Genomic DNA, 23,840 nt, shown 5'->3' on the forward strand with positions numbered 1-23,840 from the left:
TGTAAAGGTCACAATATATCAAAGAATTCATACTGTGTGAATGTGTGCATGCATGTATATACACATAGGTATAAATATATATGTATATAAAGTTTGTGATATATAAAATAACTCATATGATCATAATCAAGCAAATCTAAACTATTTGGGGGGATTAAATACCATAAAGAAAAGCACAGAAATTATTACCATAAACATCAGGATAGAGGCTACCTATGGGGAAGAGAGGTGTTTGTGACATATGGGTCATGTGAGGGGCTTCCAAAGTTCTGGTAATGTTCTCTCTCTGGACCTGGATGTTTGTTTGTTAAACTGTCACATTTATGTTGTATGTATTTTTCTGTAAATATATTTCACAAAAAAAGAACACATTTGAGTTATTTCTAATGAGGTAGATGAAACTGCAGCCTATTATACAAAGTGAAGTAAGTCAGAAAGAGAAACACTAATACAGTACATTAGCGCATATACATGGAATTTAGAAAGATGGTAACAACGATCCTATAAGCAAGGCAACAAAAGAGACACAGATGTAAAAAACAGACTTCTGGATTCTGTGGGAGAAGGCAAGGGTGGGATGATTTGAGAGAATAGCATTGAAACATGTATATTACCATATGTAAGATAGATGGCCAGTGCAAGTTGAATGCATGAAGCAGGGCACCCAAAGTCGGTGCTCTGGGACAACACAGAGGGATGGAGTGGGAAAGGAGGTGGAACAGGGGTTCAGGATGGGGGAACACATGTGCACTCGTGGCAGATTCATGTTGATGTATGGCAAAAACCACCACAATATTGTAAAGCAATTATCCTCCAACTAAAATAAATTAATTTTTAAAAAAATCTGCAAAAACAAAGGATAAATAGAAACAAACCCAAAATAAACATAATGTTGTCTATAGTCCACTTACATATGGACTGTATTTACTTATGTGTCCACTAAATAATGTATATGACCTTGGGTTCATTTGTTCATTTTTTTTTTTTTTTTTTGGCCTTGAGGTATGTGGGATCTTGGTCTTAACTGCTGGTCTTGGTCTTAACTTCCCTTCAGGGAAGTCCTGGATTGCCTGGTTCTTTGTATAAGCAGTTGAGAAATTTATTCAGAAGAATTCGTGTACATAAACTGTAATTTTTCCACGTACTTGAAGTGTTTGCTTAGATGGGTCTTCTTGACAGTGTATTCAAAAGCAAAAGGAAATCCTCTGTTTTTTTCACTCAGTTTTATTTTAGCCTTTTCTTCTGAAACACAATGAAATCCTGATTTAAACCCAACTTGCATTAACAGAAATGCTTTGAATAAGCATAAATTTCTGGTGGCTGACGTGTGGAACTTACTCCTTGTTTTTTGCCAGGTCCCACACTAAGACCTTGGTGACAATCTTCATTTTGCAGATAACTTCAAAAGAGAGGGTTTTAGACACACTGAGGTGACATAGTTTAAGAGTGACTAAGCAGGGATCCACATTCAGGTCTGGCTGACTACTATCACCAGGCTCCCTCTAGTGATCTTAATCACCAGGCTATACCACCCAACACACCCTCCAGGCCATAAAGATTTTTTTCCTTGACCAAACTTTAGTCACACTCAACTGTGTACTTCCTTATAAAATCTAGTTTTAACCAGAACCTTGCTGAGTCAGTTTAACCAGAATGTCCCTCTCTCCATGTCTGATCAACTTTCTGCATCTTTGGGGATTTCTCATTCTCCATCACCCCCAGGTGATGTCTCATCACCCTGACCTATGTTCAGTAAGAATCCTGTTAGGTCAGTTAAAGCAGAATTCCCTTTATCCCTGATGTTTTCTTCTGGTAATTTCTTTTTTTTTTTTTTAACTAATTTTTTTATTTGGCCACACCATGCGGCATTTGGGATCTTAGTTCCCTGACCAGGGATTGAACCCATGACCCCTGCATTGGGAATGAAGCATCCTAACCACTGAACTGCCAGGGAAGTCCCTCTTCTGGTAATTTCTATCCACTGGCCGCCATCCCCCTTCTTCTTCCCTCCCCCTCTCCTCCTTCTCCTCTCCGCAGCGCCCCCCCCCCGCCCCCCCCAGCCTGCTCATTGGCTTTTAATTCCCTCTTGAAAGTGAAAGTGAATCACTCAGTCCGGTCTGACTCTTTGTGACCCCATGGAGTATAGCTTGCCAGGCTCCTCTGTACATGGAATTCTACAGACAAGAATACTGGAGTGGGTTGCCATTCCCTTCTCCAGAGGAATCTTCCTGATCCAGGGATCAAACCGGGTCTCCTGCACTGCAGGCAATTCTTTACTGTCTGAGCCACCAGGAAAGCCCCAATTCCAGCTTGTCCATGCCCTATTCCGGTATGAGCCCAAACTCTCTCTTACACTGAGAGATTCCAGTGCAGTAGTCCCCTCCAGTGTCGCCCTTTAATGAATGAAGTCTTCCTGAGTCACTTTAACAAGTCTCATCAAATGTTTTTTTTTTTCCTCTAAGAAAGAAAAGGAAGACAGTACTGGGGTTTAGACCCTGAAGAATGGAGAGTGAATTCTCCATTTTCACTGAACACTACTAGCAGCTTCTGATGTACCAGGAAAACTTAGGTCGCCAGCTCTCACCACTTAACGATTTTTAAAGAAGGTCTATGGCGAACCCTTTTGCAACTAAAAAGGATCAGCCTCCAGGACACCAATTTGGTAAACCCCTATTAACCTCGGGCTGAGTTTGCTTGAAATAACTCATTCATTTCTCTGCTATACGATAGGGGGCACCCTTTAACTGATTCAAAACAATTTGTTCTATAAGTTATTGCTGAGTGAGTGTGCTCAACAGCAGGAGAAAAGAAACCGCACAAGTTAAAAAAAAATTTTTTTTTTAATGACTCAGTCAAGTTTTAAAACTCCAGGAAGACCAGAAAAGAATGAAAGGGGTAACAGAAAACCAATTAATTGGGCTTCGCGTATTGTCGCTTATTAGCAGCGGCGTTTTAGTAGTCTCCTGACCTGTCTACATTTGTTAGTTCCAGTTTCATTTGTTGCCCATAATTATTTTTAGCTGGTTTTTGTCCTTTTCACTTCCACATTTCCCGAATTCTTAAGTGGGTGCCTGCGGCGCTGCGGAGACTGGGGCGTTGGGATATCAGTTTACACGTAACCTTCAGTAAATAATCCGTCAGGGACCCACCCATTGCCTCTCCTCCTTCCCTCTTCGCTGGACAAATCATCCCCTGCCTTCTCTCCTGGGCAGCGCGGCCGGGATCCAGAGCCCTAGCCTCCTCAACTTCGTTGCTGAAGCTTGCTTTCTGTCCATTGAGAGCCATGCTTCGAGTGATAGTGGAATCTGCCAGCAATATCCCTAAGACGAAATTTGGGAAACCGGATCCTATTGTTTCTGTTATTTTTAAGGGTAAGGTCAAGTTTGCTTCTTTTTCTCCAGTCCTGCTTTGGAATGTTAGTTTCTTGGGTCTCATTCTCTGAAAGTCTGCGATTGATCAAATCCTCTGAGGCTATAGCTGGAATTTGTTACCTGTACAGGTCAGGGGAGAGGACTGATTTCTGTGGAAGGCATTTGATTTTCCGCAGGGCTTTGAGGCTCATTGAAAGACCGGATGTTTGAATTCTAATAGCCTTTGGAGTAAACCATGTACCAAAATTCAAGTATCAAAATGTTCTGGGGAAAAAAATAGTTCTGTGCTGGTTCAGATTAAGAGTTTCAGTGGTCATATATACATTTTTATTGCCTCTGCCTGTGAGAAATTGATAAAGGAGGGAAAAGCACAATTAAGTTGTTCGAAGTATCATTACTTGGTAAAACAGCCCCTTGCTGCTTTTATTGTCACTGGGCTTCTGGGAGGTGGAGTAAAGTTATTGTTTTGGTTTGTTTCATGTTATTTTGTGCCTCTTTGTAGTTGTTCTTCATCTCTCCAAAGTTAGGGTGTTTTTTGTGTGTTCCGTAGTTTTTAAACTGCTCCTAGAGGAACGAGCTCTGAACAATGCAAATTTGCAGTTTAGGCATCTAGTTTGGACTTGCTCTAGTGACTTAGAAATCGTTGGATGTCAGTTTTCTCTTCTGCAAAACAAATGAGGGGGGGTGTAGACTAGATTAGATCATCTTTAAAAGTCTTGTAATTCCGACAGGTGATTTTTCTTGACATTTCATTGCAATGGAGGGGGACAGAAGTGGTTGGAGGGATGGCACCCTCTCAGCCATGGTAGGTCATTCCAGTTTGGGCCAGAGTGGTGTGTCTAAAGCTGAATTTAGGAGCTTTAGCTGGTTCTGTTTGTCCAAGGTCATTGGTAAGATTGCCAGTTCACTCCTTGGCAAGAAAAATGAAAGGGGGTGAGAGAGGAGGGCAGAGAAAGTGGGAGCCTTGATGTGTGTGTGGATCCTGACCAAACCTCAGCACGTTTCTCTCTTCCTTAGGGAACTCACTACTTCTCCCTTCCAGTTTCTGAGCACCCTATGCCTTTCCTCTTTCTTTTGTCCATTTTATCTCTGTTCCTCTTCTGAAATCTCCCCCTCTGAGACGAGCAGGAAAATGCAAGAAATGAAACCCAAAGCTGCCAAATGATTGGTTAGTTAAAAAAGATTTGGGAGACAAAAGTTGGATTCTTAATGTACAATGTAGTTAAGAATCTGGTTAGTGAATATCACATACTCATGTTATATCAGGGTTCCCCTGCATGTGTTCTTTTAAAAAATCTTTTTCAAAAATTAAAAAAAAAAATCTTTTTTTTATTTACAAATTTATTTTTATTGCAGTTACATTGGTTTGTAACATTTTATGTTTTCTATGATATTATATTACTACTTCTGTAAGTACTGCAGCATGCTTACAACCAAATATTTAATTTCCACTCTTCATTACACAGTTGATCATCCCCGTTACACATTTTGCCTTTCTCCCCACCCCTTCCCTTCTGGTAACCACTACTCTGTTCTCTATATCTACATGTTTTTGGGTTTTCTTTGTTTTTTTCATTTGGTTTGTTCATTTGTTTTTTTAGTTTGTTTTTTATATTTTGCATATGAGTGAAATCATATGGTGTTAATATTTGTCTTTGTTTGATGTATTTCATTTAGCATAATACCCTCAAGGTCTATCCCTGTTGTTGCAATGGCAAGATTTTACCATTTTTAAAAACTCCTGAGTAATACTCCATTGCATATCTATATATACCATATCTTCTTTATCCTTTAATCCACTGATATGCACTTAGGTTATTTCTATATCTTGGCTATTGTAAATAATGCTGTGATGAACACAGGGGTGCACATGTCTTTTCAAATTAGTGTTTGTTTATTCTTTAGATAAATGCCAGAAGTGGGATAGCTGAATTATGTTGCAGTTCTATTCCTAATTTTTTGAGGAATCTCTATAGTCTTTTTCATAGTGACTGGACTAGTTCACATCCCCACCAACAATGTATGAAGGTTCCCTTTTTCCATATTTTCACCAACACCTTTTATTTCTCACCTTTTGGATAGCAGCCATTCTGACAGATATGAGATATCTCACTGTGGTTTTGTAAAAAAAAAAAAAATTCTTGAAGCAGTTACATAATTGGGACATAAGATGAAAAGTTTGTTTCCTTCATCATTGACATATAAAGACATGTAAAAATATGTTGGGTTCAATCTGGTAATGTCATGGGGCAAGTCATACAGATTATAAAGGAACTAGAATTTAACACTATATTGAAATCTGACTCGTTTGTCTGAAGTGAGTATACATTGGTCAAAAATTTTAAAAGACTAAAATTATGTCTGCCTAAGGCTATGAACATAAACACTCAACTGAAAGTGGAAATTTCAGTTAATGTGGGCCAATATAGGTTATCTAAATTATTACATTTACTAGATTATTTAGCTTCAGTCTCTTTTCTAGTCTCCTTTGGTTGTACAAATTGAATGGTAAAGTCATTCATTTATTCACCTGACAAGCAACCTAATGGAGGAAACAACTCAGCTCCAGAGTAGGAGCATCTGGACTCTGGCTAATGTTGATAGAATAGCCGATGATCCGGATTTAACCAGCCAGGTCTCAAATTTCTCAGTTGTGGGATCATGGGAACTGATCTCCTTGAGATTTCTTTCAGTTTTAAGGTTCTATAATTTTACAGTTCCATATATTGAATAACTGCTCTCAGCAGGGTGTGAAAGGCATTGCATTAGGCACTAAAGCAGATATAATAATGACTATGGCATTTTTCTTGCTTTCAGTCTATTCTAATAGTTTAAAATATTGGTGATAGCAAACCCTTTCCAGGCGTGCCTTCCAATTTTGAGCACTGGGTAAGATTAAGTAACATTACGTTCTGACAGAATTGAGGATACTGATATTACCATATATCCATCAGTTGGAATGGAGCAAAGCCAGATGTGCTTCATGGGGTGGCGTGAGTGAGAAATGAGGAGAGCAAGATGTGAAAAGCCCTAACAGAGGTTCAAGACAGCACCAAAGAAAGCCCCTGAGTTTACTGACTGTGTACAGTTTTGCCTCTTTAATACATAAAACAGCAAGGTCAGGCAGTAATCAACACTTCTCTTTTCAAGCTGTAGGAGTGTCGGAAGAACAGCTAAGTGATGGGAGTGTTAATGGTGATGGCTGTGTAGACACTGAGCCCCTGTAGACTGTAGTTGGGAACGTGCTGTACTGACAGCCAACTGACTTAGAGTTGACTTCAGTCTCTCATGTTCAGTCCCCTTCTGAGGCTGAACTCAGGACCTTGTATGAACCAGCAGGATCTGAGGGTTACTGAAGTCCCTGCGGTGTGGATGTCATGGATATTTAGCAGTGCAAAAGGAGATGATGGAAACTGCAAAGCTCACTCGAGTTTTCACATTCTTAGGGTGCACTGGGTTCTGCAAGCCAACTCTGAATCATAAGAGCAGAGTGCTTGTCAGTCTCTGGTGGCCATTCTCCCTTGAGTCTCACAAGGACAGCCAGGCTGTGAGACTAATCTAGTTGAGATTAGATTAGACAGACTTCTGAGGCCTCATCCAACGCTAAGACTTTATGATTCCCCCAAACATTACAGATCAAAAAAGTTTAATATTAAAGATTTTTAATTAAAAAATGTATGCATGTAGAAACAAAACCAACTAACAATCCAAAGGAGATTATACAACTAAAAAGTGACAGTTCTCACCATGTCCCTCCTTTCTCTCCAGTCTTGCTACCTAGGGGAAACTACTCTGAATAGTTTGATTTGAATCCTTTCTAATTTTTTGCTGAAGAGTTGTAAGTTTGCTAAAAAGTTGTAATTTTTTGCTAGAAGTGGTAAGTAGCTACTCCCTGTTAGCAAGGAAGCTGCAATGGACATCCTCATAGTGGATCTCCTTGTAAAAGTGAACATCTGAAAGACAAATTCCCTGGTGTTCATATGTGTGTGTATGTCTGTGTATGTATGTGTGTGCATTTCTTTTCTTTTAAAGGCAGTTTTGCTGACTATTGCCAAATGCTGACTTCCATTTGGTTAGTCTCCTGCCTCTGTGTCAAATCTCTTGAAAAGATTGGTTGAAAGGAAATTTTCTTGCACACTTTTATATTGTTGTACTTTTATAATGTGGCAACATTGTGTCCATATGCAACATTTGACTCCTAAAGAGCATAGTTGTAACAACTGGTAACAGTTATCTCATTTGTTCTTATCATGTCCAGTCCATTAGCCAGAATTTTCTCACTTCTGGTCTGTGTTGCTCTTTGTGGTCTTGTGGAATGGCTACTGCTTAGTCCAGATGTCATTGTCACGTTATTGCTTATTTTTCCAGATATTTGTTATTTCATCTGTACATATTTTGAGACTGAAACCATGGTATTTCTAGGACATTCCCTGCATTGAGCTTATCAACTTTGTAGTCTTGAGGAAACCACTTAACCTCTCTGAGAATCCCTTTTCCTCTTTTGAAAAATGGGCCTCCGGTGGCTTATCTGAAAGGAAGTAGATTTGTGAAATTCCCTAAAGATTGTGATTTATGCAATAGAGGATTTTCTGACTACTTTTAGCAAAAACTACTTAGCTACTTGAAAATTTGAAAAAAAGTTGAGTTAGAAAAGTGATATTTTAAGTAAAGAGAGAAGCTATGAAATTCCAATTAAGAATGGTGAAGCATGATGGGAGAAAGATCCAGTAGGTCTCATTCACTATCATCAATGAAGGTACCTGGTGAGCAGCCCACACGATGACCTGTGCGTGCTTAGTCGCTCAGTTGTGTCCAACTCTTTGAGACCCCATGGACTGTAACCCGCCAGGCTCCTCTGTTCATGAGGATTCTTCAGGCAAGAATAGTGGAATGGGTTGCCTCATGCCCTCCTCTAGGGGATCTTCCCAAGCTAGGGATCAAACCTGGGTCTCCCGCATTGCGGGTGGATTCTTTACCATCTGAGCCACCAGGGAAGCCCAAGAATACTGGAGTGGGTAGCCTATCCTTTCTCCAGGGGATCTTCCTGACCTAGGAATCAACCCGGGGTCTCCTGCATTGCAGGCAGATTCTATACCAGTTGAGCTACCAGGGAAGCCCATACTGTAGGGCTAGTCAAAGATTCCCACTGGCACAAACTGACAACCAGGCCACATTGGTACTCTGATAGAACTACTGCATTGTTTTCACGAAACACTCTGGAAGGCAAAAGTGTTCAAGGTACTGAATCATCCCTGTCACTTCTGGGAGAACAGGGTTTGGAGACTCACCACCAGGGGGAAAGTGGCCCCACCTTATCAAGGCATGGAAACTCTGAAAGGTACACTTCCCAAAGGCACATTTTATATACTCTTAGTTATTTACAAAGCCACAATTGCCTTTGAAAAACGAATCAGTGTGACTTGTTTTCCTCCTGCACAACAAATCTTAAGTGCATGCCCTCAAGGTGTGTCCAGGGGTGCTGGTCTTTGCTGGCTGGGGTTTACTGGTGGGTCTCTCCATCCCTATGGGATTTGGCTGTGCCATGGAGGCATGACGCAGGAGGTGGGGGATGCGCTGGTGGCTCAGTGGTAGAGAATCCACCTGCCAGTGCACGAGACATGGGTTTGATCCCTGGTCTGGGAAGATTCCACATGCTGAGGAGCAATTAAGCTCATGCAGCGCAACTACTGAGCCTGTGCTCTAGGGCCTGGGAGCCACAACTACTGAGCTTGGGCACCCTAGAGCCTATGCTCGGCAACAAGAGAAGCCGCCGCTGCAGTGAGAAGCCCGTGCACTGCAACTAGAGAGTAGCACCCACTGACCACAACTAGAGAAAAGCCAGAGCAGCAATAAAGACCCAGCAATGTCAAAAATAAATAAATAAATAATTAAAAAAAAAGAAGTAGTAGTCATGGAGTTTGTGTGTCCTCTGCCACTCTATCATATCACAGATGTTGAATATACATTTTAAAGATTGACCCTGGAAACAATGCCCTGGCAGGAGATGTAAGACAATAAAGTCATTAATTCTTGGTCTTGAAATGGTCAGAAGTCCACCATTCTCTCTTCTTTCAGGAAGAATTACATTTATTATTCTCTCAGGTGCTTTGTGGATTAGGCTTGGCAAAGGGCCACTTCATACATTTCTGAACACCGAGTCCCTAGCACCTGCTACCCAAGGGCAAATCAGTATCATACTACTTTTTGCTTCCTTGATCCTGGCCAGGAAAATGTGAAGCTGACAGTTTTATGTTGAAAATTTGTGCATGAAACGTTCAGTGGTCTGTAAGGCAGAATGTGTCTGCCATGATATGGCAGTGATTACTTTACTTTGTAATTCCTATTGAACAGCTGTTCTGTTGAGTAGGGGGTGTGCTTTCAGAGACTCTGAGCAGAGTTTTCTCTTAGAAACAGCTGCTTAGACATTTAAGCTTTATCAGCAAACTTGGCCTTGAGCATTAGGGTAAAAGCTTATTGGACATGAGGATGCAAAAACCCTGGGCTTTGGAGCCAGGGAGGCTTAGGAATGAGCATTCCAATTTTCACCTCTTATTTTCTAAGTGTTCATGAGCTAATGAATTAAAACCTTCAGCTGCAGAGTTATTATAGTTCAACTAGGAGTTATTATACCTCCTACCTTGCAGGGATGTTTGAGGGTTAAATGAATACATATATAAAATTGCACATGGGAATTCCTAAACTTCCTTTCCTGTTTGATAACGTTTACTTTTATGGAGCCCTAAAATGTGCCAGACAGTATAACAGAAATTAAGTCTAGAAAAGTACATATAACATGATTTGTCTTCTGTGTCTAGGGAACCAGCTGGTTGGAACACAAGAATGAGTTACAAACCAGAATAGACATACAAAACTTATAATGCAAGAGCAGATGAAAGAGTGGAAATCTTCATGGAGATGGTGTCCTTGAGTTGGTCTTAAAGGATAACAGAAATACTGAAAAGAGACATTCCAGGTTTGGAACAATACCAGAAAAGGCCAGGGAGCCCCTGTCCTGGGGGGTGAGGTTGACCAAGGAGTAATTGGTGTGATTGGGGTTATGTATTACTCATAAACCAGTTGGGAGCCACTAGGTAGCATTGTGGATATTTTAGTTCTGTCAGGTATAAGAAAGATTGAGGGAAGGAGGAGAAGGGGGTGACAGAGGATGAAATGGTTGGATGGCATCACTGACTTTCAATGGACATGAGCTTCAGCAAACTCTGGGAGATGGTGAGGGACAGGGAAGCCTGGCATGCCGCAGTTCATGGGATCGCAAAGAGTTGCATACAGCTAAGTGACTGAACAACAACAAGACTAATGAAGGGGTGTGCTAGTTGAGACAAGTCCTTTCTAAGACAGAGGGAGCTCATTTCGTGGCTAGAATGAGAAGGAAGGAACTAATGTGAACAGTACTAAGGAAGCAGTCTGATTGAATTAATAAGAAAACTGCACTGGGTGGCTAGTTGGACCATGCTTTCTCACTCTCTTCTGTGAAATAGGATTAGGGTTAGGGAGTGTTCAGCCTGTGCAGGCCTGCAGGGCTAGGTGGGGCAGCTCTGCCAGAGGCTGACCTGAGGGCTTTATCTACCTGAGACTGGAAAGGGAGGTCCAGAGAGGTAGAAGAAAAGCACAGAAATGGAAAGTGATAGCAAAGAACATTTTGTTATTCTCCTAAAAGTCAGATGAGGAGTATTTCCTCAACCAAACTGAACTGTGGTCTCACATAAGGTCCTTCTCTCAGGACTCAGTTGTTCCACTGTCTCAGGGGTAAGGTGTCCTGTCTGTGTGTGTGCTCAATCACTAAGTCTTGTCCGACTCTTTTGAGACCCTGTGGATTGTGGCCCACCGGGCTCCTCTGTCCATGGGGTTGCCCATGCAAGAATCCTGGTCTGGGTTGCCATTTCCTTATCCAGGGGATCTTCCCAACTCAGGGATCGAACCCAGGTCTCCTGTGTCTTTTGCACTGGCAGGTGGACGCTTTACCACTGAGCCACCTGTGAGTGTCAGCAGTTATTTAATTGCAGGGAACTCAGATTTGCTCAAGGTGGCCACCATACTGTTTTCTATCGTGGCTGTACTATTTTACATCCCCACAGATAGTGCTAAAAGGGTTCCATCTTCTCCACATCTTTACCCCCACTTGGTATTTTCTGTGTTTTTTGTTTGTTTGTTTGTTTCTGTGTTTTTTTGGGGGGATAATAGTCATCCTAATGGGTGTAAACAGTAAATTCTTAGCAACTCTCTGTTGACTTGGATCGTCAGCTCATACTTGCCTCATGAACTCACAGTGTTTCTGCAGCCTTAGTGGCCAGCCATGAGGCAGCCCTCCTGTGACCAGAAGCTTGCCTATCAGGGCCCAGCAGCAGCTCAAGAGCCTGGTGGCCTCTTGACCAGTGGGGCCCTGGTCTTGTGAGGTCTGTGTAGCTAATGTTGTGCTGGCAGCCGTAGTAGAGCAGAAGGCAAGTGGGAAATAGCCTTGGTTCCCTGCAGTGCCAGGTCTCCCAGTTGGTCTGGACTCCCCAGGGCAAGGCTGGAACCAGAGGGCCCCCTGCTTCTCCCCCCTCCCAGCACATCCTAGGAGATCAGAGTAGCCCCATATCAGGTGCCCTGTAATCCTCTCCCCTAACATTCTATACTCCTTCGTGGCACTTAGTGGAATATGCAGTTATGTATTTACTGGCTTATTTGATTTCTGTCTGCTTCCTCCATCAGACTAGAAGCTTCTTGAGCATAAGGGCCATGTCTCTTTTTTCAACACCTTGCTCAGTGGCTAGCAGATAGTAGATGACCAATTAGTGATGTTGAATGAATGATTCTGGCTCCTCTCTTTAGTCATTCAGGTTAGGATCTCACAGGCCAGGGGAACCAGATGAGACCAAATGATACCAGATCCCTGTGCCCACAAACTCCAAAACTGATCCTAAGTGTGTACTACTTCGGAGTTTCCACATGCTATTTGGGATCCATTAAGCTGCATCTCAACGGAAACTGGAAGGCAGGGGAGTCCTAGCCTACCTCTGACCTTGATATTAGGGCTTTGGTCTAATCAATGGCAAGAAACCTCTCTGAATCTCAGTTTTCCTAGCTGTGAAGTGGTTATAAGACCTACCCTTGCAAATTATAAAAGTCAAATGAGTACTTAAGGTACCTGGACTAAAAATAGATGTTTAGTGCCATCTTGCCTCCTGAAGTTCTGTTTCCTTTGCACATTGCAAAGTGAAAAATTAGTAGGCTAGGTTAGGGACTAAATAAATCATATGTTTTCAAATTAAATGAAGACAGTCGAGGCAGAACCTGTTTGCTCTCCTTTTATTTTATTTATTTATTTCTGGCTGTGCCGCTTATGGGCTTCCCTGGTGGCTCAGACGGTAAAGCGTCTGCCTGCAATGCGGGAGACCTGGGTTCGATCCCTGGGTTGGGAAGATCCCCTGGAGAAGGAAATGGCAACCCACTCCAGTATTCTTGCCTGGAGAATCCCATGAACAGAGGAGCCTGGTGGGCTACAGTCCACAGGGTTGCAAAGAGTATAGGATCTGAGTTCCCCAACCAGGGATTGAACCTAGGCCCTAGGCAGTGAAAGCTCTGAGTCTTAACCACTGGACTGCCACAGAATTGCATGTTCTCCATTTAGAAGGTGAAGCTACAACCTAGGAGAGAGGTCTAGTTGGGGTTCATATTTTGTCAGAACAGCTAGTCATTATGGTGAGAATAAAATAGATCATTTTACTAAATGTTTTTTACTTCATTTGGCAGACATTTCTTTGTCTGCCTACTGTGTACTTGATTGTTTAGAGCATTGCTGTCTAATAGTACCTTCTATGATAGTGGTGATGTTCAAGATCTGCTGTCTCTAACAGAGCCATGAGACACGTGTGGTTAGTGATCACTGAAATGTGGTCAGTGTGACTTGATGAATTGAATTGCTAATGTTATTTCATTCAAATTCATTCAAATATTCATGGATACATGAGGTTGCTGACAACTGTGTTGGACAGCTCAGAGAACAGAACAGCCACTGTGGCTAAGAGTTCACCATGTCCTCTCACTCACGGTTCCCAGTATAATAGTCCCAAACTCAGAAAATAATTACAAAAGAGAAAGCATGTAGGAAGTGCTTTAAGTATTGGTTGCTGCTTAGGCCTTCTGGAGATGTTGGCATGGTGAGTAAAAACCAGTTACTCCACCACCACCATTTACTAAATTCCCACTCTGTGCTCAGACCTGTGTGTATTATCCAATTTCGTCTTCACATCATTTTCAGGCAGCATCACATAGAACCAGACATCCTGGAGTGTGAAGTCAAGTGGGCCTTAGGAAGCAATAGTATGAACAAAGCTAGTGGAGGTGATGGGATTCCAGCTGAGCTATTTCAAATCCTAAAAGATGATGCTGTGAAAGTGCTGCACTCAATATGCCAGCAAATTTGGAAAACTCAGCAGTGGCTGCAGACTGGAAAATGTCAGCTCTCATTCCAGTCCCAAAGAAGGGCAATGCCAAAGAATGTTCAAACTACCACACAATTGTCCTCATATCACATCCTAGCAAGATGATGCTCAAAATCCTTCAAGCTAGGCTTCAACAGTATGTGAACCAAGAACTTCCAGATGTACAAGCTGGATTTAGAAAAGGCAGAGGAACCAGAGATCAAATTGCTAACATCTGTTGGATCATAGAAAAAGTAAGGGAATTCCAGAAAAACATCTATGTCTGCTTCATTGACTGTGCTAAAGCCTTTGACTGTGTGGATCACAACAAACTGTGGAAGATTCTTAAAGAGATGGGCATACCAGACCATCTTACCTGTCTCCTGAGAAACCTGTATGCAGGTCAAGAAGCAACAGTTAGAACCAAACATGGAACAACTGACTGGTTCAAAACTGGGAAAGGAGTACAACAAGGATGTATATTGTAACCCTGCTTATTTAACTTATATGCAGAGTACATCTTGTGAAACGCCAGGCTGGATGAATCACAAGCTGGAGTCAAGATTGCTGGGAGAAATGTAACAGCCTCAGATATGCAGATAATACTATTTTAGTGGCAGGAAATGAAGAGGGATTAAAAAGCTTCTTGATGAGGGTGAAAGATAACAAGTGAAAAAGCTGGCTTAAAACTCAACATTCAAAAACTAAGATTATGGCATCCGGTCCTATGACTTCATTGCAAATAGAAGGGGAAAAAGTGGAAGCAGTGACAGATTTTTTTTTTCTTGGGCCCCAAGATCACTGTGTGTGGTGACTGCAGCCATGAAATTAAAAGATGCTTTCTCCTTGGAAGGAAAGCTATGATAAACCTAGACAACATATTTAAAAGCAGAAACATCACTTTGCCAGCAAAGGTCTGTATAGTCAAAGCTATGGTTTTTTCCAATAGTCATGTATGTATGTGAGAGTTGGACCATAAAGAAGGCTAAACACTGAAGAACTGATGCTTTTGGACTGTGGTGCTGGAGACGGCTCTTGAGAGTCCCTTGGACTGCAAGGAGATCAGCCAATTCTAAAGGAAATCAACACTGAATATTCATTGGAAGGACTGATGCTGAAACTGAAGCTGCAATACTTTGGCCACTGGATGCGAAGAGGCGATTCATTGGAAAAGACCCTGATGCTGGGAAAGATTGAGGGCAGGAAGAAAAGGGGGCAACAGAGGATGAGGTGGCTGGATGGCATCATGAGTTTGAGCAAACTCTGGGAAATAGCCAAGAACAGGGAAGTCTGGTGTGCTGCAGTCCACGGGGTCACAAAGAGTCAGACATGACTTAGTGACTGAACAACAACGGCAGCAAGGTATTATTATGATCTTCATTTTACCCATGAGGAAATTGAGGCAGAGACAGGTTAGAATTCAACGCTGGACTCTGATTCCAAAGCCTCCATGTGTCTTCTTGGAGGTCATTGTAGTTACAGAGAAAAAACACAATGTGTGCCTTAAATATCTAAGTCAAATTATGATCCTTCCTCCCTCCTCTGAACAAATTGAGTTGTTTTGTCTGCCAGGTCATCTGAATTCAGTCTAAGAGAGGAAGACTGTGTACAAAGAACAAAAGAATTAAAAAAAAAAAAAAGAAAAAACAAAACCCAGCCCTCCTGTGGTGAGTTTCCACAGGGTACAAAAGCCTTTAGGACTGTGCTGTGACTCAGAAGCTCAGAGCTAACATAACTTCTCAGTGAATCAGTTCCTCTGAGAGTCAAGTGGGAGCCATTTTATTAGTGGAGACCACAACTGTTATGTAAAATAGTAAGATCCTGATATATTAATGGCCGGGTGAGTTTCCACTTCTCATTACCTTAGTTTTCTGGAATTTTATTTTCATCATCTTGTCATTGCAATAGGATAACTTTTGATTTTTTTTATTTTAATCCCTTCCCTTATCTCTCTTTCATTATTTAAAAAAAGGAAAAAAATGTTCCTTGTGCTTACCTCTCCTCATTGTTGGAATTCACTGCCTGGGCAGTCCCTGTCTCTCTCCACCCTCTTTTTTTCTCCTGTTTCTTCCCACTGCTCCTCTTAAACATAAACTCATTCAGCAAATCTTGGTCAAGAGTGTACTTTGCCAGGCTATGGTCTCAGCACTGCAAGTCGGATGGGAAACAAGCCAGACTTGACTGCTGCATGCATGAAGCTTATAGTCTAGCTGTAGATCAAGGAAGAGTTCAGTGAATTCAGAGTTAAAGAAGTTTAATCTCCTGGAAAGGAAGCATTCTTTTTGCAGATTATATTGATGACCAGCACTTTCTAACTATGAAGCATTGCATTAAAGCTTCATGTAGATATATTCATTTATTTCTCACCAAAAAAAAAAAAAATTGAAATCCCTCATTTTATAGCTTAAGAGGCCAAGTGTTGGGGAGAGTAAGTTGCCTTGTTCAAGACCCCACACTAGGTTCAAGGTGGGGCTGGCTTACAGGGGCCCACCCTGAGGCTGTAACATTCACTCCTATGTGGTGACACTGGCTTTTGGTCACACCTGCATTTGACCTACCCTGGGGTAACTAGTGCACCAGGGGTTAAGGGTTTAGATCCCTAAACCTGATAATCCAAGTTCTGTTCCCTTGGGCAAATTTAGCCCTGAGGGCATCCGATCAGACCAGCGATAGGACCTGGGTCAGTGGTTCCTTGGAGCCAGACACTTCAGACTTCAGAGGCCTTGTTCCAGGCCCCAAATGACCTCCAGTTTGTCCCAGTGTGCTGGACACATTATGATGGCCTCCAGGTGTGACATGGCCTGAGGAAGGAGCCTCCTCCCAGGGCACGTACAGTGTAGAGCTGTTTCTTGGGCTTACTCGTGTTTGTTCTTCACAACAACTCTAGCGAGTGTCCAGGACATGATTGTTATTATACTCCTTTCACAGATGAGGACCTTGAGTCTCAGAGAGGACAGGAGTGGTCAAAGCGGGGTGACCAGGAAGAGGCAAGGACCAGAAGCCCAGATCCAAGACTCTTTTGCCCAGGCGCCTTCCCACTGCATTGTGGGTGTCTGGCTTTCTTTGTGGTTGGCATCTCTCTTGCGTTTCTACCCTCCGCTACCAAGCAACCACCCACGGACACCCCCGATTCCCAGCTCTCCCTCATACCTGCAGCAGCTGATCAGCCTAGCTGGCTCAAGAGCCCAGGGGCCACAGCCATTCTCAACATGGAAAGGAGGGCTGGGTGCGGTGGGTCAAAACTGCTGGCAATGGCACAAGTCTCATTTAAAGAAATGATTAATTATGGAACACCAGGACCTAAGGCTGAGCATCATAATTCAGCTAAAATTATTCCCCAGGAGGGTAAGGATGGAGTTAGCAAGATTTTGATTCAGAGCTTTGTGCTTATTTTCAAAATTTTTTCTGTGACTATTTTCTTTTGATAACAGTTTCTTGGAGTCAGAAGCCCAGAGGGTGTGGATCCTTTTCATGTTGTCTGATGGAGGCCATTTATGATTTTGACTCTAATCCTACACAGAGGCATGACCCCTGTGTCCTGGCACTTTCATTATCTCTCCTTTGATCCTCAGTGCAGCCCTGCAAAGAGGCCTTTTACATCCCCCTCTGCAGGACACTGAGTCCTTGAGAAGCCCTTTTGAAGCTCTGTTTTCAAACTTTGTTTTAGTCACTAAGTCCTGTCTGACCCTTTTGTCACCCCATGGACTGTAGCTCTTGGTTAAACTCCTGGAGTTGGTGATGGACGGGGAGGCCTGGCGTGCTGCGGTCCAAGGGGTCATAGAGTCGGACACGACTGAGCGACTGAACTGAACTGGACTGTAGCTCACCAGGCTCCTCTGTCCATGGAATTCTCCAGTCAAAAATACTGGAGTGGGTTGTCATTTCCTTCTCAAGGGGATCTTTCTGACCCAGGGATTGAACCCACATCTCTTACATCTCCTGCATTGACAGGTGGATTCTTTACCACTGAACCACCAGGGAAGCCCTTTTAAACTCTTAGAATGCCTATCTCCTCAAGCAGGGTCCAAAGTGAATCTGCAGAGCACCAAGCTTAATTGACTAGCAAATTGTGTCTCAGAAACATGCCAGGCAGAGGTGCGAGAAGTTAAGAGTCTTAGGAGCCAGAACACGTGCATGGAGATTCTGGATTTCTTATTAGCAGGTGAGCCTGGAGAAGCTCCTTAATTGCATTGTGCTACTGGGCATAAGTAAGGATAATAATAGCAACAGGTGACATACAGAACCCTTTGAAAAATCCCTGGCATATTATGAGCCCCCAGATTTGGTACTCATTTCTTCTGGGCATTAGGTCCCAATATTTATTAATGAGGAAATCTAGGTATAGAGAGTTGGAGTCAGTGCCCAAGGTCATCCAGCTGGTAAATGGTGAAAATGTGGCAGGTCACCAGCACCCTCAGCCTGAGGTGGTGGTGAAGAGTACAGGCTTGGAAATGAGGCAGGCTTGGAGCTGAGTTCTCCGCCTTAGTAGTTGTGTGATCCTGGGCAAGTCAGTTAACATCCCTGAACCTCAGTCTCATCTGCAAAATGGAGATATTAGTACCTCCCTGTTGACCACACCCACAGGCCTTGCCCAGCTTCAAGGTTGAAGACAGACCCCAGAGTCAGCAACAGAGACATGAGTGGTTAATGGAGAGGGGAGTTTACATGTCTGAAGCCAGGTCCTGGAGCAACACTCACCTTGTGCAGCAGAGGCCTGGAAGGATGTGTTGGCAGTCTTTGCTCCAGGGGATGGGAGAGGGAGGGGAACTTACCAGTTATAAAGGAATTGATGTCAGGTGGGCTCATTAGTTACCAGGGAAACTAGAAGGCCATGTCTCTCATTGCCCCTTTGATAAGGACAATGGCTAGCTGGAGCCTGGGGCAAGTACCTAGGAAGGTCAGTCAGGTGAGTAAGATACGGGTGAAGCAGGGGATGGTCTTAGAGCAAGACAACAGCCATCTTGAGTGAAAACCAAGGGTGGCTGTCTGTATCATATCTGTGGTATCTGGTTGCAGTCCCCTCTACATACCTGACCCCAGAGATATCGCTGAAGAGGGGCAGACGAAGATTGTAAGGGTTGTGCAGGGCATGTAGGGGTGAGTGTATGGTCAGGTCACTCAAGATGGCTGTTCTCTTGCTCTCTGTACATCCCCCGCCCAACCAGTTCCTGCTTCTCCTGTACCCTATGCACACAACTGACCATTCTACTACTTGCCCTAGGCCCCAGCTGGTGATTGTTCTTATCAAAGGGGCTGTGCGGGGCATGTCCCTCTACGGTTTCCCTGGTAACTAATGAGCCCACCTGGCCTCAATTCCAGCCCTGGGAGTCAAGGCTGCCGCCATATTCTGCCTGTTGTCTGCTGCACATGGTGGGGTGTTGCTCCAGGACCTTACTTCAAACGTGTACACTCCCTGGTTTATTAAACCACTGATGTCTCTGTTGTTGACTGGGGCTGTTTCTTCAGTCTTGAAGCTGGGCAAGCAACAGGTTTTGTGGGCTTTCAGGGTTTGGCCCAACAATTGGCAGAGCAGCCAGGAGACTGAGGAAACTCCCGTGAGTGCCGAGATGTTGGGAAATACAGGACAGGGAATGGAAAGTTGTGGGGGTCATCCACTAGCATTTGGGGCCCAAAAGTTGAGGGGGTCATCCCAGAAGTTATGGGGAAATTCTGAGGTGGCTATCCACCAGTACGAGGGGACCCAGGGGGCAGTCCTTGGTGAATAGGGGCTGCCAAGAGATCTGTAGAAAAATGGCCTCTAATGACTCTGCTGTTGTGTCAAAGGGAGGCTTTGGGAGTTGGTTAAGTCAGCTTTCTAGAAGGAATTGGTATTTCTCATGTGTCTTTGATATGTCAATTATCTATCTGGCCTCTCTGGAACTTTAATCTTATTCGATCTTAAAGAGTAAAGGAGTAAAAAGAACTTTTAGGTAAATTCTGTAGGAGTAATTATACTTTGGGAATGTCTATCTGAAATAGTCTCTCCAGGTTTTAGTGACTTGAAGATTTTAAACTTGAAACTAAAGTTGAAAGATGAGTATTCATGGGTCATTTCAAATAGGATAAAATATTGGAACATTAATTGCCGGGCAGGTCTTAAGTTTATCTACCTTTGCCTGCTCACGAGAGGGGGACCAAAGCATTAAGTTTTTCAATCAGGAAATGCACAGTTACTTCTTGGTTTTTGCCAGAGACTGAGGTTTCAAGGGTTAAGATTATAATCAGTGTTAACTCTTGTAACTGTTTCCTTATCAATTACATTGTGATCAGGTGTTTAACTGTGCCTTTTTACTTTTTTTTTTTTTGTTATTTATGGATAGTTATTTTACTTGATGCTTTTGCAAAAGTGCTTCATCTTCAAGAAGATTCATAGGAAGGATATTTTGACAGGTATAGTCCTCTAATAAACTTCAGATCATACTGCTGAACCGTGTAAAAAATTAAAGGATTCTAATAGAAAACCTGATGGCTTCATAGAAGTTAACAAAAGGATTGGTTACTGAGTGAACTGGTGAATATGGTTATAATGCGTATGGGTTTTGTCTGGAATGTTACTGGTTTTGATCTGTGTTCTCCAGGTAGAGGGAAGCCCTTCCCTTTAAGTTAGTTATGACTTACAACAATTTTGTAAACTACACCTGTGGGTAGAATTGAATAGTTTTTCTTTTCTCTCTGCCTGGCTCTGCCAGAAGTTGGAGACTCTTGGGTTCTGAGCAGCCTTAGCAGGTGAATGGGAAAGACTCCTGTCATGTGCAGGAATCTCAATATCTTGGAGACCTCTAGAACAGAGAACTCCTCTGAGATGGAGCCTGATAGCAGGTCTTTGGCATGGCTTTCCTGGCCCTGAGAGGCCTTTTGGGAATTCAGTCTGACACTCCTTCTGAGGAGTTACACTATGGCCAGTTTGGAGGAGCTGCTGTGGTCAACTGACCAGACTTGTTTTGCAAACAAATTAGTCTTGATTAGGTTATGTTTGGTGGAGATAAGAGTAATTTTAAAGAGAGTAAAATTCTGTCTTAGTGAATGTTAAATTCTAGTTCTGTTAGTTGAGGTCTGTATTTATGAAAGTTATTGTGCTAGCCATAATTTTGCCCTGATGTTCTGGTTGTAAAGAAAATTATCTGGTGAAATTGCCAGAGTATAACTACTTATGAAGTGTTACAGTGCTTGCTTTTTTTAAGTTTGTTGCTAAAAGCACAGCTAGGACTTCCCTGGTGGTCCAGTGGCTAAGACTCTGTACCCCTAATGCAAGGGGCCCGGGTTCCATCCTTGGTCAAGGAACTAGATCTCATATGCTGGAACTGAGAGTTCACGTACTGCAACTAAGACCTGGCACAGCAACATAAATAAATATTAAAAAAATAAAAGCATATGTACAATGTTTGTGTGACAGTTGGGTGGTTGTTATTGTTTGGTCACTAAGTCATGTCTGACTCTCTTGTCCCCCGTGGACTGTAGTCCACCAGGCTCCTGTGTGTGGGATTTCCCAGGCAAGAATACTAGAGTGGGTTGCCATTTCCTTCTCCAGGGGATCTTCCTGACCCAGGGATCGAACCTACATCTCCTGTACTGGTGGGCAAAGTCTTTACCACTGAGCCACCAGGGAAGCCCTGAAAATTGGATATAAGTGATAAAATGTACAGCCTATGACGTGTTTCCCATTAACATAACTCTGAGCCTGTTCATGAGATTGGATTATTTTCCTCTAATGTGAAAAACAATGGTGACCTGTCTATATTGTATCTGTGGTGCTTGGTTGCAGTCCCCTCTACGTACCTGACTCCAGGGATATTGCTAAAGAGGGGCAGACCAAGATTGTAAGGGTTGTGCAGGGTATGTCAGGGTGGAGGTATGGTCAGAACACTCCAGATGGCTGTTGTCTTGCTCTCTATACATCGCCTGCTTGACCAGTACTTGTTTTATCTAAACTTATCTGACTGACCTTCCCATTTACTTGTCTAGGGCCCCAGCTGGTGATTGTTCTTATCAAACAGGCATACCTTTCTGCTGGTTTCCCTGGTAACTAATGAGCCCACCTAATGTCAATTCCCCTATAACTGGTACCCTCCCCTCCTCATCCCTAGGAGGGAAGACTGCACCATGTTCTACCCACTGTTCATGGTACAGAGTGGGGTGTCGCTCCAGGCCCTTACTTCAGATGTGTAAGCTTCCCCCATCCATTAAACCATCAACAGTCTCTGTTGTTGATCCTGGGCTCTTGCTTCAGTCTTGAAGCTGGGCAAGCACAAGCCTTGTTGGCCTGTGGGGTGCAGCCCAACACTCCCTCAGAAGGATTTGATAGGACTGTATAGGCACTAGATAGGATTTGATAGGCACCTTCAAGTGCCCAGCACAGAAAGGATTCCCATACACAAATGAAGAAACCAAAGAGGCACATGGCTCACTTCTCCACTGAGACAGCTGATCCAGATGCCTGGCCCACCTGGGCTCCATTTGTTTGCAGCCTGGGCAGTTGGCAGGGCTGGACCACTCCCCAGGGCCAGCTTTTAGGAAGCAGATTCTGCTAGACTGGGCTTCACTGCAACTCCCTTCAGGATTTGACTTTGATCCAAGAGTTTGTGTACCTGAAAGGGCAGCTCCAGAGGGCACTGGGGCACTGGGTGCAGAAAGCGGAGCAGCCTGCTTTTCTGTATGGGCTTTCCTTTTATCATCAGAGATATCAGTGACGCTTTCAGAAATGTACAAAACAGTCTCACCTTGTGTTGCAGTTGCCATTTGGCCAAAACGCCTTTCTCCTAGAACTCGTTTAGCAACATCTCCTGCAGAAGTAGTGCAGCCAGGGTTGGGAAACACAGATGCTCCTTCAGCCAGATCAACTGGGATGGGGCCCCTGTCTCTGTGCTCCCCTGAGTCCCCCTAAGATCCGAGGGGCAGAGGAGTCTCCTGTTGGCCCTTCCCGGAGCTTTCCCTGCTCCTGATTCTTGTGAAAGTTCCTTCAGAGGCTAGTAGCTGTCAGGCTCACTGCCAGGGAGGAGAATTACCCACATGCCAGCTGCCTCTGGCGGGCCTCCGAGGCCTGGAACGGAGCCATGTGGCAGAATCGCTCCGCCAGGGCTGTGCCCAGGCCGCTTCCTTTAGTCACTGGGGCCCTGACCTCCGGGGAGGGCTCCACACCCAGGAAACCCTCCGGAGTCTGCAAGGGGTGCTGCTTGGGTGCTGCAAGAAGAAATAACATAATAGTTCCTGGTGGTTTAGTGCTTACTTTGTGCTGGATTCTGTGTTGAGCACTTTGTATTTATTCTCTTAATCACTAAAGCAACTTGAGTTGTAAGACTTACATGAGCTTATCAAGTCCAGTTCACTTAGATCATGGAGAAATGACTCTGGCAGGGGGGATAATAATAAAATACAGTCCCAGCCTTTAAGGAGTCACTGTCTAATCTTAATCCTCCAATTTTGGAAACTGCTTTGTGTCTTTATCTTCTAGAGTTTGAATCCTTGCTCTGCTACTCACTAGCTGTGTCACCTCTGAGAAGTTGGCTTATGCTCTCTGTGTCCTGGTTTCTTCCTCAGTAACTAGAGATGATCATAATAGAACTTGCCTCTTAGGGTTGGTGTAAAGATTAAATGAGACAGTCATGGGAAGCACTGTGAGACAGTGACTAGTTCACAGCACTTAATTGTTAACCATGTGTGGAAAGGCTTGGAGGCAAGGAGAGTCTGAAATTTTAGGCCAAATAGTGGATGCCTTTGTGTATGTGAATATTTCTCAAAACAAAGGGGGCATAATTAAGGACCAAGAGAAGATGCAGAAATATTTCTGAATAAGTCAAGTTTAGATGAATGGCTGGTCTACCTTGCCTGTCAAAGAGCTGGGGCTTCCCTGGTGGCTCAGACAGTGAAGAGTCTGCCCACAATGCAGAATGCAGACTGCCCACAATGCAGTCTGCCCACGGGTTCGATCTCTGGGTGTAGAAGATCCTTGGAGAAGGAAATGGCTACCCACTCCAGTATTCTTGCCTGGAGAATTCCATGGACAGAGGAGCCTGGCCAAACATGATTGAGTGACTAATACTTTCACTTT

At 43.4% G+C, this 23,840-nt stretch overlaps 1 protein-coding gene across 1 annotated transcript in view; it reads left to right on the plus strand.

Annotated features, from left to right (window-relative positions):
• Positions 1–3,033: 3,033 nt before the first annotated feature.
• MYOF (myoferlin) overlaps positions 3,034–23,840 on the plus strand; it is a 171,877-nt gene continuing 151,070 nt past the window's right edge. Inside the window, exon 1 of the mRNA XM_043475971.1 lies at positions 3,034–3,371. Coding sequence (XP_043331906.1) covers positions 3,284–3,371 — 88 coding nt within the window. The 5' untranslated portion in view covers positions 3,034–3,283. The remainder of the gene's footprint in view (positions 3,372–23,840) is intronic.

Source organism: Cervus canadensis, chromosome 8 (genome assembly GCF_019320065.1).
Source record: "Cervus canadensis isolate Bull #8, Minnesota chromosome 8, ASM1932006v1, whole genome shotgun sequence".
NCBI classification, from domain to species: Eukaryota; Metazoa; Chordata; class Mammalia; order Artiodactyla; family Cervidae; genus Cervus; species Cervus canadensis.